This window comes from Eleginops maclovinus, chromosome 22 (genome assembly GCF_036324505.1).
Source record: "Eleginops maclovinus isolate JMC-PN-2008 ecotype Puerto Natales chromosome 22, JC_Emac_rtc_rv5, whole genome shotgun sequence".
NCBI classification, from domain to species: Eukaryota; Metazoa; Chordata; class Actinopteri; order Perciformes; family Eleginopidae; genus Eleginops; species Eleginops maclovinus.
Genome location: NC_086370.1, coordinates 19,284,991 through 19,306,704, shown reverse-complemented (window position 1 = coordinate 19,306,704; position 21,714 = coordinate 19,284,991). Strand labels below are relative to the sequence as shown.

General features: G+C 39.5%; 1 protein-coding gene across 1 annotated transcript in view; it reads left to right on the top strand.

The window, feature by feature from the left end:
* The window catches only part of LOC134858442 (inactive phospholipase D5-like), a 38,932-nt gene extending 17,885 nt beyond the window's left edge, over positions 1–21,047 (top strand). The window contains exons 2-10 of the mRNA XM_063874325.1: positions 3,446–3,582; positions 10,151–10,337; positions 12,718–12,826; positions 13,511–13,638; positions 14,822–15,019; positions 16,260–16,396; positions 16,518–16,683; positions 16,789–16,879; positions 17,473–21,047. Coding sequence (XP_063730395.1) covers positions 3,446–3,582; positions 10,151–10,337; positions 12,718–12,826; positions 13,511–13,638; positions 14,822–15,019; positions 16,260–16,396; positions 16,518–16,683; positions 16,789–16,879; positions 17,473–18,023 — 1,704 coding nt within the window. The 3' untranslated portion in view covers positions 18,024–21,047. The remainder of the gene's footprint in view (positions 1–3,445; positions 3,583–10,150; positions 10,338–12,717; positions 12,827–13,510; positions 13,639–14,821; positions 15,020–16,259; positions 16,397–16,517; positions 16,684–16,788; positions 16,880–17,472) is intronic.
* Positions 21,048–21,714: the final 667 nt, after the last annotated feature.

Sequence of the window (21,714 nt, the reverse complement as noted above, 5' to 3'; positions counted from 1 at the left end):
TTCTCTCCCTTTCCTTTTCTGCCTTTGCTCTACCTTACACAAATGTGTATGCATGAATAGAAACTGGCTGCACTTCAAATGCCAGCGAAACTCATCCTGTCACCAGGCTTATGGCGATCTTGTGCTCTGCTCGTCCTCCTGACATCAACATCTGCAGCGCTCTGAGCCCTCATAAGGCAAATTAGAGCAGGATGCGTGATGCAAACTTCTCTTTCCCTCCGAGCAGCATGGCTTCTTGTTCTCCCCATGCCTTGGCAAAGAGGAAGCGCTCATAAGAGGGTAATTGGGCTGCTGACACTTTGCTCAGGCTGCACTGTGAAGAAACTAATTTCGCTTCTCTGTAAGCACACTCAAGATTTTTTCTTGAATGTGCTTCCAAAGCCACAGGGGGCCACATGACCCATGGCAGCTTCTGCATCGTGTTCACAGGCTGTCAGCTCTCTGCAGAAATTCCTTCTGCTATGCTTCTTTTGGTGACATAGGCACAACAAACCAGAGGTAACAATATATTTGCTCTCAAACTAAAGCATCGTTCTCCATCTCACTTATAGAACATGCCAAAAAAGGTAGCAAATGGCAGACTTACAAGAGGTTTGGCAGGGAGAAGGACTTTGCCTCTGATCCGAGGATATAAACATCCACTCCCTCTGGCCTTCAGGTCTGTCTGCATGCGAGACAGTAACAGTGAGTGTATTTGTGAGCGTGGCACTGTGCCATCCACCTTGCGCAGCCCTTTTTAGATGGACCCTGGGGAGCATTTTTAAAACATTCAGGCAAGCAATCTAACTAAATCTGGTTATTTATGCCTCTATTGTTTTTGCTTCTCAGTCAAGGCTATCTTTGCTAACAGATGAGGAGAATATCCTGGCATATGCTGCTGTAAGGAATGGCTTTTGAAAGCACATACAAGAGCAGTAAATAGTTTGTATGGAAAAGCTTTACAAATATTTGAGGGGGATTTTGATGTTTGCAGTCATTGCTCTAGTGATCATACTGACTGGTGAGGCAGCAATACAGGGAGGAATGTTTTTCTAGTCTAAGCCAAAAAGCTCCTTCTTATGGTATTATATTTTAGGATTAGTTGAACCTAGTGATAATAACAACTCCAAATTATGTTTTACACCTTTATTTCCTATTTCTATATCTAACACTAGCAGTTTTCATGCTCTGCTTAGTATCTTGATTTTGTTTGTTTGTTTGTCTTCTTTTTTGAAATGTTTTATCTATTTTTGAGTTGTTTGTATTTGTCAAATTTGTATTGTCTGATTTTCTTTTCGATATTACTTAAATTTTTGTGGTTATATTGTATTATTCTTGTTAATACATCCTTGCAAAAGAGAGGGTACATTTCAAGAAGTTATTCCTCACATAAAGGCCCTTTTAAAGGGTCAGTTCACCCAAATGTTTGAAGATACATTCCTCTGAGTTTGCCAGCATTTCAATGTTAGTAACAACCTACCAACCTATATTCTTCTTCTTTTCTACTATTACATTCAAACAGAGTCTTTGTAAATTTAACCAGTCATTGTGAGACATACTACTCCCTGTAATTGTAGGTGTATTGATCCCTTGCTGAGCCCCGGTGTCAGGTAACACCGTCACAACTGCACACTTTGAATTTGACCTCTTCATATCTCACTGGGACATGATGATGCACACACACCTCATACTACATGTGAAAGCAGCTGCTGTTAGACAAACACTGGAAATATGAGAAGCATGCATTCCTTGATTCTCCTGAAGGTAGACCTTCATATGAACTTGCTTTTGTTGCATTACAGCCAGTATTTAAGGTCTGGCAGATGAGTGGCATATTTGATTTAACCTCCATTTACCCTGTGAGTGTTTGCTGAGCATGCTTCTGTTAAGTGCCTGCGGCTCTCTGATACTCAGATGCAGTTTCTTTTCCTCCTTCTCCTACGTTTCTCCACTCAGTTCTCTGGATGTTAAACAGGGGCCTTACAGTGCTCCCTTTAGCCTCCACGCTGTAATCAAACTTTGGTGCAACCAGTATGAGACACAGAGGACTAAGAAAGAATAATTTAGTGGCTGCAGAATTACCCAGTATATTCCTGCCACCAGTGCTGCCAGCAAACAGAAAACACTATTCCCAGGTCAGTCATCAGCTCAGACAGATGGCTGTGAGGATGAGTGAAATCGTTAATATCTCTGCCAGTGTCTCTTTAGTCCACTCCATTGACTGGCTACTAGAATCATTTCATTCCCACATCAGCACCTATGGAGCATGTAAATGACTTTAACTACAATAAACACCGTAAAATAACCATAGCGTTGTGTTTGTGCGTCTCTCAGAGGTCGATGGTTTATGATATGAGATTTGTCTCTGAGGATAATGAGTTCAGTCTCACTGACCATGCTAATGATCTGCTGAGTTCAAGGATAATTAGTTTTGCTCTCTGGCAGGTTTCAAAGGGATCAGGATACATGTGTTATTGTCTCACAAATAGTTCTAACTGGGTCAAATGCATTGTACATGTTGCAAGCCCGAGTAAGGCTGAATTAGATAGACCTGTGTTGGTAATTTACAGTCTAGGATGAATTCCAATGTAGATTTAATATTCTGAAATAAAAACTACCCAATTGTATGATGTGATAATATACCGTTTGCCTTCTTGAAAAGGAACATGTGGATGTGTTGTGACCTACACGATATGAAAGCTTATATGTTGTACTATTGTCTATAGCATAGTTTGATAATGACTACAGTATCAGGGAGTGATGAATACAATCTAAATTTATCTATGTCATAGCATGACATCCCGACAGCATTCAACAAACCAAATGCTCTGACCAGAGAAAACAAAATCTGTTACATGTTGCTTTTGCAGAAATATAGTTACTTGGTCTGTATAATATAAACTTGCCTGCCCATCAATCGCCTGCGCGCACTTTTCCGGTGCGTTACCAGAGCCACCACCTGCTAGCTTGACCGCTGTCAGTACTAGCAATAGCCATGTTCATTGTTTACATTCATATGGATAATTTGAGGGGGGCTTTAGCATTGCTTACTCAGCAACACTGGGCTGTGTTTTTTTTACTGTTACAGTGTTACCAAGCTTTAATGTTTGTTTCCATTGATTGCTTTGTTTTCTTATATGCTTTCTTCTCCCTCTCTTTCATTGCTCTCTCTCCTTTTTTCTCCCCTCTTTCCTTTATTCTTCTAATTTCTGGCCTGTGTTCTTTATATGAAAGCCTGAACTTGAAGGCCGTACGGAGACCTCAAATGTTTGTGTTAAATTCTGCTGTATATCATGTTATGACCTGCTGAGCTGTGCATTAAATCAGAAGTTGTGTCAGCCAGAGCAACTGCTAATGGGAGCCAAGGTTGGGGCACTTTGGCCTTGTTTCCACAGTAGTGATGAAGAGTAGGAAACTCATCTTGCAAATCAATGTTGGTCTCTTTCTTTCTCTCTCTCTCTTGCAGTCTCAGCAGAAGTGTATTGTGATCTTTGCTTTGGTCTGCTGCTTCGCCGTGCTGGTGGCACTGACTTTCTCAGCGGTGGACCTTTGGGGTGAAGATGAAGACGGGATCACAGAGGAGAACTGTAGCAGGAACTGCAGGTGAGCGCTGCAGAACATGGGTCATGCAATGTCGTTATGAAACATAGGGTTGGCCATAAAAAAAATGTTTTAGCTTAGACCATTTATGCTATGATGTTCAACCTTTTTTTGCCTTTTTTGTTTTCTTGAGAAACTCTGCATTCGCAACCCCAGTGTTTTTGTCAATACACCCTAAGTCCAAGATATAAATTAAAATCAGTATAATATTTTTTGCTAAATCAAGATTATTTGAAACATTTCCTTCGAAGTATGAGATAGTAGTTTCTTTAATAGCAGGAGCTATAATGTGTAGTGCAAATCAAAAAAGCAAAACAGCAAATTCATTTCAGGACACAGAGCTTTTTAAATTACGGTCGACATTATTTGGGATTTGAGTTTGTTTGTGTAAGTAGCATTTATGAATTAAATCCATATTTGGATTTCTGTCCTTTAGTTGTTCACTCAACCCAACATCCTCCATAAAAATCAATGATTGTTTTTTAGCTCCATTTTCAAACCATAAATCAAGTCCAGTCTGTGACACTGTGCAATCCAGCATGTCTAGCCCACTGGCACAAGATAGGAAAACTGCAATGTGGAGACTGCAAACACCACTGCATTGCTTGCATTAATTTAGAGGGAGTGTTTGCTTGTCTCAAAGTAAAAAATGGAACATGTCTAGTAGCCCCAATACATAACAAATCTGTGTCCTATAATCCTATTGTAGCCTGAAATGATTACCAGGCTCTTTGGAAAGTTTTTGAAGCTAGTTTCAAATGGATCCCCAGACAAGAATCCACTACAGTAAGTTCTGGTGGTGAAACTGGCTGATCAGCAGTCATTTTCTCTGATACAGCAATCCTTGCTCTCCACTTCCTTCTGGTTCCCCTCCATTAGACTTTTGTCATCCAATTTATCATTCAGCCTTGAATTACTTCCCCCTCTCTGTCTCTTTCTTAATGTCCATCTACTCTCTTCCTCCTTTTCCCCAAATCAGCCATTTAATATCCTTTCAGGGAACTCTATCAGGCATCCCTCTCTTCCACTTAAGGCGGAAAGTGTCATGCAAACTTGTAAAGCTGAATTTGGACTCCTCTCCTGCTACAAAAGCCTCCCTAAAGCTAATGGGTTGAATGGGAGATGAAAGCTGAGGAAGAGAGGCAGGGTGAGCCAGATGGAGAGAAGAGAATAAGAGAAAATCTAAGTAGATTTTGGGTTGGAATGAGTGTTTTAATGAAGAGATTCATCAGCTTTTATTAGCAGTTAAATACTCAAACTCATTTCAGAAATGTGTACTGACGTTTCTTCCCAATTTGCACTCTTTTTTATATCCTATTCCCTTAATGATAAAGTTTTACTGTGACATGCATCATTTGAAAGAGCTGTAATGCTTGCCAGTGTAACATAATTGATGATTTGGTTAAAATATTTGGCTCAAAGCAAGTTCCAGTACGTAATAGGAAAAGTGATGGATTACTATGAGAATATGAGAGGCACATTTATAATACTGTGCACTGAGGCTTACTCTTGCTCACTTAATATCCTAAAGGTACAGGTATTCATCAAATAAATGCATGTAAAGCCCTTTTAAGTCTGTATTCACCCTCGAATAGAAAGGGTGAATGAAAAAGGATCAAGAGAAAACTCTCTCTGAGCCTCTTAGCTGCAATGACTCAGCAGTTTTTATGATTGTAAAGTTGTAATTCAGACATGTCTCGTGCAGCTGGTTGTTTTGTTTTGCAGATTTCCCTTTCATCTATTTGATCCTGCATGATAAACAATGCTAATGCTTGCATCTCAGGTGCACGAGACCTGGCGTTGCCTGCTGCATCTGAATTAGGCTAACACATTTCCCTGTGATGCAGATAGATTATGATGATCACTTCATGTATTTGTCTAGTAGTACAATCATTTACTCAATTTGATTCATATTCCATCTGAGGATGAACAACCTAAGCTATGATTGCAGTAAACATGATTTCTCAAAGGCTTTACAAGAGTGTCTGTTGCTCTGTAGCGGCAGCAGGTCCAACTGACAGTCTGATGAATTTTGCAATTGTGTGTAGTTGCCTGCCGTCAGAAAGATAATAAGCAACAGAAAACCAGAGTTGCTGCATCCCAAAAATGTCGTGTAGCTTTAAGACTGATCATTTTGCATTGCAGTTTGAATATTACATTTCTTCCACTATCAGGCAAAGGGACACTGTGAATTAAAAGTGATGACAACAAGTTATGATTCAGCGATTCATAGATTTATGTAATTTCCTTGAACTTGAGCCTTATGACTTGTAAATGTGTGTTACCTCACCCCAGCCCCAAAGATTTAAAAGCATGTTCTTTAAGAAAGTGTCCCACAAAGCTATTAATTTACCTTCGTTTCCTTAATCAACTAACGTTAACACTTTTAAATCCGAGGAAACTCCACACCTCTTTCCCCAGATCCACTTTGTTTGATCAAAAGTATTGAATCAAATTGCAAGAGAGAACCACAAACAACTCATTTTCTTACAAAAACTTTGCAGTGGTCAACAGAAATGTAATTGCAGTTTTACCAAATGTGGGGGTCAAAATTGATTAAATGTCAGTTTGAGTTCTGGAAACTCAAGGACTTGGGTCCTTACTTGGGACTCAAGTGCGAACAATTGACATTTCCTTGTGAGTTCTTTAACAATGACTTGGTCCCATCTCTGGCGACCAGTATCTGGAACAACACACACAGCTTTAACAGGTCTGATTAGTAAATGCAAACTACTGGCCATCGGTCAAAATGACAGGAACCATGACAGCAGAGGTGACAGACATGGAACAACGTGATACACTAAGTACTGGCACGCTATATTAATTTGCATAAGGAACAGAGGATCATGGTTAAAAGGTAATTAAATGTACTGTCCCAAGATCAGGTAAAGGATTGAAATCAACATATACATTGTGTGTACATGACGACAGTGTTCTTGTTGTACCTAAGGAAACGCTAGACTTGGCTTTTACCTTTAAAATGAACAGCATGCAGGGAGCAGAGCAGCAGCGGCTCCTGTGATACACATATTAATGTCCTGGCTGCTGCACACCCAGAGCTCAGGGCAGCTCATGAGAGGCTGGATAATTTATATCACATGTCAGGGGCTGACACTGCCACATCCCATGCTGTTACACTAAGTGTGATACGGCATGCACTCTGGATCAAAAGCATATGTATTTACAGGGCAGTATCCTAATCCTGATTTCTTCTGTTCATAAGGTAAACTTGCTTGTCACTGACGTCCCTGTAAAGCAGCGAGACATGTTAATATTTGCTTTTTGGAATGAAAAATCAGGAGGGGAGTTAATCTTTTTGATCCAACTGCGCTCACCTACCACATTATGAAAATGGGAATCCATTATCATTCAGAGTGATTTCACATTCAGACACTCTCTGTCTCATGTGCACACACACACATGAAGTTTACACCACTTATTGTATGTATTGGATGCCGGGAATGAATAACACCCATGAGTGCGCAGATGGTTAACAATGGAGACCAGCAGTCGACATCACAGACTGCATAAATCGATGAGTCCCTCGCAGGCAGAGAAGACTACCTCCCTCCTTTTACCACTATTAATACAAAAGCCTGCCTGCCTGTTTAAAGGACCATTCATCAAACCTCCCGGCCATTACAGCTGACTGAGAGGATTTCTTTCAAAACAAGATTAGTACTCCTCCTCTTGCATCTGTTTACCATCCATCCTTGTTTTGTGAGTTGTTTACTGTAGCTGTCCTAGTTTTTCCGTCTCTAAAGAACAAAGGAGAGTGCACTGTGTGATGTGAACGTTAATCTTCTCTATCACTTCATCAGTCTCCTCTTTCTGTTTTTCTCACTCCATGTCCAGTTGTGTAGTGGGAGAATATCAACCCTCAGCAATATAAAAGACAACATTTCTTGCGATTCTCCCAAACTCTGCTATCACTATGTCATTTTCCCTGAAGCAAATAAGCATGTTGTGGGTGTGAGTCCTGCAGTGTGACCCTTGGCCACTTTCCCAAAGCTGACTAAGATTTACTTTATCCAGGAATACATTTTCATGCTGCGTACTGGCAGACGGCCTCTCAATATGATGATGCCTGTGCATTATCACCTGCAGCTCATGCGCTCGCCTCTGTGCCCTTGAGTGAAGCACTCGATAGACCCCGAGCTGTCAAACCTTGGCTGACCCTGAGCTCTGACGGGTCCGACTGCTAACTTCCATTTGGTAACACAGAGTCTTCCAGAAAGTCTGCCAGCACCGACTCTTATATGTTTTACAGCCAGAAATGGAAAAAAGTGGAGAAAAGTTATTTATTACAATTAAATGAACAATCAAGAAGAAAAAGACAATTTACATCAAAGTAACATGCTTTTCACTCCTACAACAACACTTAAAACTCCTGCTACAGTTTGAAACGCATGTACACTTTAATACATTTAGAAAATAGATTCTTCCAGCTGGCTAGGAAAATAAATCTTTACATAAACACAACATCCTACACAACTACGCAAGCTAAATTTAAGTCTGCAAACCAAAAGTGTCATGAATAATGGATCAAATGATTGTGTAATAAGAAATGTGAAATGTTCAGCTCATTTGAACTTTTAAGGTTAACTTTTTTGTTCATGAGGATTATTAATAATATTAGAATTCTCTCCTGCAGCATCGGACCACAGTTTCATAGAAATGGCTCTTTGGATCAGAGTGTACTCCTCTTGTCCAACACCCAAATGCTTATTGACAAAGATAATAGCTAGCTGGTGAACATTTGGAGTACTTCGCAGCTGATGAAACATTAATCGTACATCTGTTTTCCTCAGGAGTTGGTAGAGACAAACACAAAGCTAAAAGAGTTACATTCTTCAGGTGGCCAACACTCTTTTATAGTGCTGTAGTGTCTGCTGGTTTGTAATGAGCTAATTATCCTTTGTAGATCAACAATGTAAGGCGACAATATATCTATGTTTTATTAACAGCTTGTTCTGTTGCCCCCAAAAAGCCCAAAACCAGTTTTTACTGCTTGAAGATTATATAATTGTTACTTTAACCTTGACATATCTCAAGGCGTCAAACCTCATTTCACTGTTTTGTGGTGCATCATAAGTTAGAGATGAAATAAAGCACTCGTTTATTTTTGCCATGTTTTATGGTTTGCAGAACACGACTTATTTATGTGACCAACCATTAAAAATTAATTGCACGTTCAGTCATAAAAGCATCCTCTCCACATCTGCACTGTTAATGGTTGTAAAGTGAAGGGATGATCAGAGTAACATAATAGTCATGTTTAATAGGATCCCTCAGGTAGATGACTGGTTTTAAGATCCCTTACTTCTACCATTCACACTTAATAAATGACTTAATTATGAGAACAGAAAAGACTATAACACTATGTATAAGGTACCTCATAACTGCATGCTTTAGCAGTAGTCTCTAGTATATTCTCCAAGTGCTTCATATACAATTCATTCTCTTGCATTGAAATTAGTCCGGTCATTCAGCTACTTGGAAAACCTTTTATACAGAAACTTAATCAACCACAGAGATGTAAAATATATTTCCGAGTTCTCCCTCACTGAGCACACTCTCCCCATTTGTGTATTTCTTATAAAAACAAGCAAATGCAAATCGATATCTGTGCCAGATCCAGAGAGAATTGGGTGAGCGGTGAAGCTTGATAATAGCCTGGTTCTGTGTGGCTGCAGATGTGGGGCTGCCACGGCTAATTCAATCTGTTGTCTCCAGAGCTAATGCCCCTGTAGCGTCCAGACATCCTGTTGGGGTAAAACGGGAAATGGAGATTCGATAAAGAGAGCTCGGAGACATGTTCCATTTACATTTTACCTTGGCAAAAGGTGCTGGGCTGTTCACAGTAATATATACAACACATATTCCAAGACAAACATCAAGAGATCATTTTCCACATCATTTATTCCTATGGCGTTTTATGATAAAGAGAAATACCTGACCTGCATTTTCTGCATGCGATCCACTGAATCTTTCATGCAGTAGATTGGTATTACCTCAGTTTATAAATGCTTGTTGCAAATACAGTATATTAGACTACTGCAGAATGCTGATGGTTACATTAAAAAGCATGGGATAGTGCAGGAGTGGTGTATATGAGACAAAAATCCCTGACTAGGTGTAATTGAATCTGCAATGCTGACTGCGTAGCGCTTCAATTATTTTCACCCCCTGCCCGGGGCCACCTGTACAATATTTAATGATGTTTGACTGCATCTGAAGGCATGTGTTGTCGGGATATCTTCATAAATCTCATTAGGCCAACGATCCAGAGAAAGGGCGGCGTTAGTTAATTTGTCAGTAGTAAGAAGGAAGGTTGTAATCTCCAATCAGTTGCACCGAAGCTCGTGAAAATTCTGCTAGTAATGCTAACAGATAATTGCTTTGTGAAAGACCCTGACATTCATTTCCTCAGCACTTCTCCGTTAACAGGTCTCTATGGCTCGGCCTAATGAGGTCTTTTTTCGCTGCTTTTTTCTTAATGAAGGTCCAATACTTTACACCATTAGGTTTCTTCTTTACTCGTTTTTTTTTCTGTGTTTCTTTTCCACAGAGTAGTGCTTGTGGAGAACATCCCAGAAGACATCTCTTTCTCAGACAATGGTACATCGCACCTCCCTCTCTCAGAGGGGCTGTACAGCTTATTGGACCGAGCTGTCCGAGCCGTAGAGATAGTTTCCCCGCTGTGGCTCCTGAACTCCTCCGATTATGAATCCAGCTTCCAGCCTGCTGCCAGACAGGTAAAACCAGAGCAAGTCTACAGAGACTAGACTCTGTAGATGACCTTTTCTCTGTATCCTCTTTGTGTCTTTGCCTCGGATTAGTATTAGTTTCCATAAGTACAAGGAACAGGACTACTACTATGAGGAAAAGAGTATGAAGTCAAATTAAAGAGATTGCTGTACAGGAATCGCCCTCATTGGTGACATATGATTTTTTATCACACAATATTACTTAGTTGAGGATGAAACATCGAAGCGTAAGCAGCATTGAACTGTTGTATCTACTTTCAATAGCCAGTTAGTTTTGATCCCTAACACGGGGTGATAAATAATTAAGAGGGGACTTTAATGAGTATCCATACTTTGTAATTCATTTTTTATGGCAACATTTTATAGTTTTATATTATTAAAGTGACTTTTAATCAATTTTTGCTCAGCTTATCTTATTTTTGCGTACCGTAGTTAATGTCATCGAGTTCAGACATGTTTTATATTCTATCGAGCTGATGTTGTAATTTGAGAAGGAATTAAAGCACTCTGTTAAACTGATATCTGCGATTGTCACACCTCTGAAATAACGGAAGTATGAGTAAAGTAGCATTTAATGTCAAAGTCAAGTAAAGGAAAATTGTGCTTCAGCACTTATATCAGCACTTGCATTATCTGCATTAAGCTGTCCAACATGGTGGCTTTTAGATTGTATCTCCATCCCGGCTCATTAGGCACACTGCACAGCTGACACATCATCTTTATGTCTTGAAATGACATTAAAGAAGAAATGTTTTTTTGCTTCAGCCACATTAAAGAGTAAAGTCAAAGAAGACCAAAATGACACAATGATTTATACGCGATTAGACACAAATGATCACCAGAGCAGGAAATCAATAACTGTCGCAGGCCCCACTACTCGTAAAAAATATATATAGTCTGGGCTGTTTGAAGGGAGCTGTTCATTTTGGAATTGAAGTGGATGTGTGTTATTGACAGTTGCAAGGCTCTGCTCACACACACACACACACACACACACACACACACACACACACACACACACACACACACACACACACACACACACACACACACACACACACACACACACACACACACACACACACACACACACACACACACACATATACACAGATCTGTTTTAAAGAATAGAGCATGTCAGGACTAATGAAAGCCTGGGGCTGATGATTGGAAAGTAATAGCTCCTTTGTGAGGCTTCGGGGCAGAGGAGAGATAATGGCCTTTCAGCCTGCAGCACTCTGCAAAAAGCTACCAAAAACACAGCTCATTGGGAACATGTTTGTGAACATCTGAAAAAACATGCTGGTTTGCTACCATGAATAGAAATAAAGATTATATGATAACTTTTTGTGAAGTCACAATGAGGAGCCAGTCCTGCAGAAGTATTTTAAAGTGTGATGACTCAACTCAAAAGTTTAGCTGTCGTTAACTTCTAGCTGTCAAATGGCAAAGTCAGCTTTATCATCATAAAACATTTATAAATTCAAGATATTCCTCAACTGTGCTGTGCAAGTCATGAGCATCTCACGTTACTGATGTGGTTGCTGACTATCTGTAAAGACATAAATGGTGCTCTGCTTCACTTCTGTTAAACTCAGACTACTTTGACTTTAACGTAGTCTCTTATTGGCAACATGTTCTGCGTTAAAGCCTGAAAACAAGCGTACCAATATCACTAAGCTAAATATCCCTTGGAATAAATATTAGTTTATGTGTGTGCCGTCACATAGGGTAGGATTATATTTGACTTTTTAAAAGAGCACTACTTAGTATTATATGTCATAAAATATGGGACATACATTATACAAATTTAATGGAGAATCATTTGTAGAGATGTTCTGTCTGAGTTGGCGATAAGTTTAAAGCCTCCTGAACACCGGACTCTACATTTCCAATAATTCAGCTTACAGCAATTGTATGTATCCTTAGAAATGATACTTCGTAAAAAGAGTCATCGACATGTTTTTTTATTTTCAGTGTATTTTAGTGTGAAAAAAACAGAAAAACCTTCAGAAATTAATGGCTTCTCTGTGACTTCAAAAGATCTGCTGACAGTGAATCATATACTGTACATGCTTTTTTTCCTATTCAATGTTCTACACTAGAAAAAAGTCTATTTTTGGGGCTATTAGGCATGAGCACGGGAGCTGAAGGAACAAAAAAAAAGTGTCACCCACAAATATGGATACTTGATCAAAACAGGGTTTTTGGCTGCAGAGAAAGGACGCCTGGGAAATGTAGCACAGAATAGCACATAATCTACTGGCACATGTCAAAGAAAATCTAAGCAATATACAAGAATCTTGTCTGATTACCAAGTGCGTGGATTTCATGTGACAGCAGATGATTTATGGTGTGTTTCCCACAGGGCAGGGCTCTGCTGTCCAAGCTGCAGGGCTTGAAAGCTAGAGGCATCCAGCTGAAGATCTCCAGCGGGATGATCGACTCCTCTGAGCTCGGGATGCTCGCCAAACACAGTCAGTCTCCCTCTCATTGTAATATACATTCTGCCTGTCTGTGTTCAAACATGCTGCAGTTTACAGTAGCTCTCTCTGTTGACTCTTACGATTTGTTCTGCTCAGCTTTAAAGTATGTCTCTCTCTTTCTACCTTTCTGTCTTTGTGTTTCATTTTTTATATTGATCCCATTTCTGCATGATCAGCTTCAATCTTTCTCTTTGTCTCACATGTCCTTTGCTTTATTTTAATCTTTCTTAAAGAGGAAATGTCATGCTCATAATGTTCAAAAAGTTATTTCTTCTCATGTGCTGCAGCACCTCTTTTCACCCTCTGTCTGAAACCATAGCCCCGTCTGCTCTGATTGGTTTGCTGGCCGGCTCTGTTGTGATTGGTCAACCGATTTGAGATGTCCTGCCCTTTAGCCTATCGCATACAATGTGTTGGAGCGCTATCTAATTGAAGCACTACAGTTACATAGTGATGTCATTATGTTACAGAAGTAAACAAAGGAGTCCAGTTGAGTCGTTTCAGGCAGGGGTGGAGGGGTGATGGAGAGAAACTTTGTGATTTTAGCCTTAGCAAACCATTTACATGCACAAAAACACAGAGCGTAAACCCCTAAAAGCATAAAGGGGCCTCTTTAATCTTACCTTTGATCTTTGCTTAATATGTTTTTCGCTCTATCTCACTGTCCCTTTCTAGATGCTGAAGTCCACTATGTGAACACGACGGCGCTGATCAAAGGCAACATCCTCTCTTCCTTCTGGGTGGTTGACAGAAAACATTTCTACATCGGCAGCGCCAGCATGGACTGGAGATCCCTGGCCACAGTATTCATCACACAACACACTGACCCGAACATATGCATACACACACATGAACATGTAACAATCTTCATAAATGCAGGAAATACAACATCATTATCTCAGTCCTGTAAATACTTCAGATGCAAATTGTAACATTTACAAATCTCAATTTCAATTATGTGTTGTCATTTGGTATCCAACGGATAAACATGAGATTTAATTACAAAACAGGATCTTTATCCCCTAATGTAAAGGGATTTGAAAATGTTCTACTGGCTCAGACTAAAAAAAGCCATTTCATTTGATGTTTCTGTTCCTCTAAGACAAAAAGCTCTCTCTTGAAAACAACATCATCAGAAATAATTTACAGTTGTGTCATAATTTACTTTTAATGAACTTAAATGCCACAAGATCTTGTTGTATGTCTTTCCACACTTTTGATACACAACTCTTCTACTTTGAATAACTACTAAGAATCAGGTGACTAAAGGATGCTAGTGAGGTTGTATTTAAAGTTATATGTAAGAGTCTTCAAAATGTCATAGATAGTGGGGGGTGAGGATGTTGAATGGGGGCAGCCAAGGTGAGGTGGCATGCAAAAATAGCACGGCCATTTTTTCTTTCATCTGCTGCTTCAAAGCTGAAAATCTTGCATGTATTTATCTTCAGACACCTTGAGATACAAATGGCACTGCATGCTAGTGTGTTTGGTGGGGGATAGTAAAGGTTGTGTCAAAGAAGACATTAGTAAACGGGATCAAAGCTTTACACACGAAAACAAAGCAGGTAGAGAAAAAATGTGCCGAGTGAGAAAGACAGACATCTGGAAAGTAAAAGCTGAAAAGCTGAAATTGTGCTTCGATGAAATGAAAATATACGAGAACAAAGAAAGAAAAGTGGGAACAGAGAGACAGTAACATCTTACAGTAACATCTATTATTACCCTGCTGATGTTGTGAAGATGGGCTATAATTGGATGACAGATGACAAGAGGAAGGAGCCATGAGAGTGTTGGATAGTATGATGTATGAAAGTGTTTAAAAAGACAGGTTGAGCAAGATTACTTTGAAAGAAACAAATCTCTGATACACATCATTTTGTTGACCCTGAAAGTAATGACAATAATGTTCAGGATCATAACAAACATTTTGATGTGAATGTGGCGGTCTTCATTAACGATCTGACAGAGACTGTGTTTGCTCTCCAGAGGAAGGAGCTGGGTGTGTTGGTGTACGACTGCAGCTGCCTGGCTCTGGACCTCCATCGAGTGTTCAGCCTCTACTGGGGGCTCCAGTATAGAGACTTCATCCCCTCCTTCTGGTCCAAGCGCCTCTTTGCCCTCTTCAACAGGGACGCGCCGCTGAATCTCACTCTGAACAGTACAAAGGCTCAGGCCTACGTCTCAGTAAGTGACTGATTTTGTTTTTAAACCGGATAACTGTCAACCACTGTCCTTGAGACATAGTGTGTGAGTATTTAGTTAAATCAGTATTTCAATTATTAAATATATTTGTTGTTTTATATGTTGTTATTTACACTCTGATTAAAACTATTGCACAAATTCATTTGAAATGTTTGAAGAAACCAAAACTTATGTGGGTGAAAAAGTTGCATAAAAAAGCAGCAGCCATCATTCACCTGTGTCTTTGTTTTTTTTGCATTGATTAGGATACTAAGACTAAAGTGCAGTCTATGTGTTGAGGACGAGATTTTGGACACAAAATACACCTGTGTAGGCCTTGCAAACCCACACAGTCGTCTTGAATCACTGATTTATTAGTCATCAGATCAGGTTGAAGTTGGACAAAATGGAAATGTGGCTTTGTGAGGTCAGCAATAAGGATGATTAAGGCACAAACATGTGGATGGACATGGGTAGTATTGTTCACTCATGTCCTTTGTGTGCTTAAAATATCATTGTTTGCTTCTTTCCCAGAAATGTTTTAAATAATGGGGTTGAAACACGCGTTGCAGTCACGCTCGAAAACACATATTATGGCTTTCTCGCTCTAACTCTGAGGACAGCACACTCAAGTGTTACCATCTCCAGTCGGAGTGACAGTTAGTTACATTTTTCATGCTGAGTGTCTCTGCAGGACGCTGTGTCGTTCAGTGTCATCCGATTTCTGGAGATGATTGATGGGGATGTCATCCTACCTGCAGCGAATTCGGCTTAGCTGTCCGTCCCTAAGGATTAATATCAACACAATAAAAGTAGACACAAAGTACACACTTGTAGTCAAACATGTACAAGTGTCTGTCGGGAAGAATTTAAACAGAAACTTCAAGACATGAGCACTGAGGAACACACACACACACACACACACACACACACACACACACACACACACACACACACACACACACACACACACATAAAACAAAGGAAGACAATCAAATGTGTGTAATTCCTGTAAACGATAAAGATGATGAGAGCTGAAATGGTTGTTTTAATGAAAACCTTGCTGTGAACTAAAAGTTCTGCACATTATTAAGATTCCCCTCTGGGTCACTGTGGTAATAAGCATCTGTTTACCAATGATTCCACCATTTTCCCTCTGTTTAGCAGATAGTCACTGATCCTCTGATCATGCCATGCTAACACTACCTAATTGTCTTTGCTGTGTCTTCTTCTCTGGCAATAGAGCTCCCCAGAGGTTTTCATCCCCAAACATCGTAGCAGTGATCTTGAAGCTATATCAAGAGTCATCCAGCAAGCCCGCCAGTTCATATATATCTCCATCATCGATTACCTGCCCCTCCTCAGCCGCAACACTCAAAGGTAAGAACCATTCTTGGAGTTGCTGTCTTTTGAATTTCTTTGGATGGGCTCTTCATCCAAAAAGTTGTATCATTTGCCTTGGTTCAAGTGATTTAAACCCTGTGTGTGTTCCTGTGCCAAGTTACTGGTCTCGTATCGACTCTCTTATCCGGGAGGCTCTGATCCTGAGGAAGGTCCGGGTTCGTCTGCTGATAAGTTGCTGGGAAAAGACTGAACCACTTAGCTTTAACTTTCTCTGGTCCTTGAGGAGTCTGTGCATGGACCAGGCCAACTGCTCACTGGAAGCTGTAAGAACAACTCCATCACATACTATTTTCAAACTCAACAGACATGCTTTATCAATGCTTACTACACAACTGTCCATGTGTGTGTGTGTGTCCTTGTGTGTGTAGAAGTTCTTCAACCCCAGAGTGCAGAGGGATGGCAGTCTCCAGGGAATAAACCACAACAGGTTTATGGTGACAGATAGAGCCATTTATTTAGGTGAGCCCATCGGCGACTCAACTTTATGACTGTGTCCTACATGCTTCTGCTCACCTCAAGCAGACTACAACTTGTAGGTTTTTTTTAGCTTATTGAGGTTATGCATTGATCTCGAGTGGTTAGGAGTGGACATTTGTCAAGGCAAAGAACCTGAGCAAACCTAGGTTGTCTGTATCTTGCAAAATCGTGGACGCCTCAATAATCTAGTGCTTGAATGTTAAGCAGGGTGGGTCTTGCAAGGAAAGAAAATGGGATTCACAATACTGCCCCTTGATTCCTGTTCTTTATGCTAAGATAATATAATCATCTCCTTGCTCCAGCTCTGTACTTAGCACACAGACACAAAAAAGGCATTGACTTTCACATTGACTCAACCGTCTATCTCAGAAAGAAAGAAAAAGTGTATCCCAAAAAGGTCAATGATGACTATAAAAGAACAGGGCATACATGTATTCACTTGTGCATGCCAGTATTTAAAAAACCTAATTCAGGTCATCTGTGTATGGTGCTTTTTGCCTTATTTTCTGTGCTACAAGATGTTTTTGACATGATACTGCAGCCACTCATTTGTTTCTTGCTCGGTGTCCTGACAGGTAACCTTGACTGGTTGGGGAATGAGTTTACCTTTAACACAGGAGTAGGCCTGGTGATCAGTCAGCCAGAGGGCATTGAGGAGAGGAACTCTACTGTGGTGGAGCAGCTACGGGTTGCATTCGAGAGGGACTGGTTTTCACGTTACACCCGCTCACTGCAGGCCAATAAGATGTCCGTCTGCAGCAAGCAGCAGATCAACAGGCTGGCGGCAGTCAAAATTAGCCACCTGGACAATGCACCAATGCCTATCAGCGAAGTCCCTCATGATAACGGACCTGCACCAATGAGACACAAACACCAAGAAGATGGACAGACGCCAGTTAAAACAAAGCACCATGACGACAGATTTAGCCAAATTGGTGTGCAAGGCAAGGCCAATGGCCTCGAGCCAATTATAGACAGTTACCAAGAGAGGGGACAAGTCAAAATGAGCCACCTTGACAGCAGACAGGTTCCAACCAAAGGTAGTCACCGAGACAATCCAATGGATCCGCCCAGTCAGTCAGCTGAGAGCAGCGGCAGCAGAGAGATTTTAAACGGATCGCTGTGACCGAGGAGCTTAAGGAGAACTACTCTCTTCCAGGTACAATGGAGTGGATCTTTCTAGCATTATATTGTTGCCATTTTGAAGAAAACGTTGAAGATATATCTGATAGGAAGGACTTGATAATGTTCACCGATGAACTCAGGAAGGAAAGTAAATGCTCGAATGCAGTCTGGCACTTTTGACAGCTTTTTTTAGGAATGAAGAAGAAACACTGAATAATACACTTATATTAACTTTGCTACTTATTTAATCTTTCTCCTCTCCTTGTTGAGATCTCTCGAGCCAAGGAAACAGATTTAATCTTATTGATTGCCTAATTATCATATGTCACTTTAGCTGTTTGTGGCAGTCATTATGTATCACCCTTCAAAAGGGGAAATGACGCCTGCATGATTGTGCAGAGATGGGAAACAGTGTAGCTACACTAGCTACATTTAGCATTTTAGATATTCTAGAGTCATGTCAGATACTACACACCTTCTATTATAGCCTCTTTATTCTGTTCGTGTAATTCCAGCAGTATTCTGAATAAGTGTACTGCCATTATTCCTGGAATTTAGCCCATAACTCATTTTGAGTTCTGACCCACAGTTGAGGAGGTGGGGCGCCAAGGGATTGATCACACCATGCCCACCATGTTTTACCCTCAATACCAGAAGCCCTAAAACACTGTACAGACAGCTGGTTATATAACCCAGGACTTGAGGCGCCATATTATATCTGCACAGCAGGTTGGGGAACAATAAAAATGTTTCATTTCAAGGGTGGTAATATTGAATAAGATGATGCACATGTTCTACAACACACCACCAAACTGTTTTCAATCGGTCGCCGCCAGTGAAAAATTACATCCTTCATTAATTTCAGTGGAAGGCACATATTTTCCCCAGGAGGAACAGGAGCTATAGATCTGAATGGCTTCTTATAGATAATCATTTAAGTGAGCAAATATGAATCCTAGGGAAATAAGATGGATCGAATGGGTATCTGTAGTACTCTACCAAATTCAATGTGACTTATTGAACAAATACTGAAGGAGCAGGTAGAAGAATGGGCCAGAGGGTCTCTGCTGTCAAATCAATACAATGAATTTTTAACAGAGCCTGGCAGTTGCAGTTGCTGCAGTTTAACTTCAAGGACAACGTTGCTTGAAATCTCCTCTGACAGATGTATTATTACCTTTACCGTGTGGAGGTATAGGAAAAACTACATGAAAGAACAATTTACTTTTCAATTAAAGCTTGTAGCAGCTTTTATTTGCACTTTTGAATGTCTAATACCTTTTCACACTCTTTGCTGAGAGTACCACCTTTTGCAACAATGTTTGTGAGTTTATGTTCTTGGAAAAAATGTTAACTTCCAAAGCCATTAATCAAGGGAACATTTCCAGGAAGAGCTACATAGTGATGTTTGATGAGAAAAATGCTGAATCTGATGCTCAGCTCTTTAACATGAGAGCATGAGGTGTAATGAGTGTGTCTTTTGAAATAACGTAGCAGGAAGCACAGATGCATACTTTAAAGGAAATATTTTCATTTATATTTTCAGTTCCTGATTCAACCGTTTATATGGTTCAAAAAGTTAAATGAAACAAATCTGAATAGCTTGTTGAATCCTATGATTTTAGGTTTGTGATTACCCAAATTTGCTGCCAAAGGGAGGCTTTTATGTTATGTCCCTTTTAATTCTGCCCCAAAACTGAAGTATTACATCAGAATGCATAAAGTTTAGCTGTAAGAATGATATGTTGCACAATTCTTGTTGGATATCAAAGTATTCTGTGTTTAGCTTTAGGTCAAATGTAGCCCGCCACACAGATTCAATATGGTTATAACTATGTGTACACACAAAATGTAGCCAGTTTCAGTGGAAAATCAAACATATGTCAAAAACACACCACTTGATAGTTTAAATCCGGTCATGATGGATAACTTCTGCCATCTAGAGGCTGTCTTGAGAAATAATCATTTCTTACTTTCTTAAACAATGTATTTTTAACATCAACTGCTGTCTATATGCCCTTTCTTATGATCCGTATAAACGGCCGCAGGGAGTTTTCCTGCTAACCTTTGAGCTATAATGATGTTGAAAGCTACCTTTTATTGATTTGAGGTTATCAGAAGATCTTTTTTTAAAACACACATATTGTATGTTAGAAGTAAATATATTGTTAATGTAGCCTATCAAGTATAATTTAACACAATAGCTACATATTAAATGATAACAACATACAACTTCCTATGCTTCAGTGTGTGTGTGTGTGTGTGTGTGTGTGTGCACGTTTTCTCTTTCTGTATGAATTCATTAACTGTTTCATGACTCGTATATGAACCAAGCACTATCATCTGTTTTATTTGTAGAACAGCTTCTCCTTATAGGGTAGAGATTAATGAGTATTATCTCAAGAATAACGTCAACATATTGTCTTGCAAAGCATTAAATCACCACACTGTGCTGCTTGTAATCTGACAGCTGATCTGGAGTCAGCTTCAGTCTACGCTGCTATTATCATATTGTTGAACAGGGGGCAGGAATGCTGCTAATGCATCCTGTACCCAAGTTTTTAGTTTACATTTTATTTTATTTTTCAAACTATTTTGATAACTAGAAAAGTGAATATTTTTCAGTTAGCAAGGAACAGGACTAAACCTTTAATCAGCAACTGTTTACAATCTGCTACTGCTACACAAATAATAGGAAGGATCCGTAACAAACTTCTAAAAAAATGTGCTAAATCCTTTGTGAAATATACAGTTGTCTGGATGGGTTTTAAGCTGCCAAGTGTTTCAGACTGAAGTAATATTACTGACTTTAAATGCTCACTGTTAAAGCTTTGTCGCCTACCTTTATTCTATTGAATTGTTTCGGCATGACTGCTGCTTGCATGCCCTGCCTTTATGAACTGTGCACAGAAGTTACGAGCCTTTTTAGAGATAATAATGATTATAATGAAAGCGTATATACCTTTAAAAAAATACAGAAGGAATGTATATTTATTAAACACCCTTGTTAATGCCAACTATTGAATTATATGATCACTATGTTTTTACTCTTAATAAAAAATATATACTGAAAGCTTTTTGTGTGTGGGTGTGTTTGTGCTTAGAATACGTGATTTGTGTTTCCTTAACACAAAGGCTGTTAATTAAAGCAGGATGGCTTACCTCAGAAGTTAATCCTCACTGCACTGTTGCTGTCAGTCAGGCCCTGTGTAACCCTAATAGACAGGCCCCTTAACCCAATTCACTGCAAGGAAAAAGTGGGACATGCATTTGAAATGCTGTTTTTAAATACACAAATACAAATCAAGATACAAACACAGGAATGGAACATGTTACAATTTAGATGCATCAAACCTTTGGTATTTTATGTTAGGAGTAAGAATGATCCTCAGTGCTTGCAAATGAAGCCTTATTATTATTATTATTATTATTATTATTATTATTATTATTATTATTATTATTATTATTATCCGATTCCAATCTTATTGATTATGGTTATATGTGTTTATGTGTACCAGCAGACCCCAGAGGTATACTTGTTGTCATCCCAGGTGATCTTTTCTATCATTGTAATTTGAATAACTTGTCATTTCATGTCAATGCGCTGTTTCTGTTAAACAAGTAATTGGGAAAAAAATACTAATATAAGTTAACATTTTGCTATGAAAGCCGTAAAAAGTACTCATTACGCA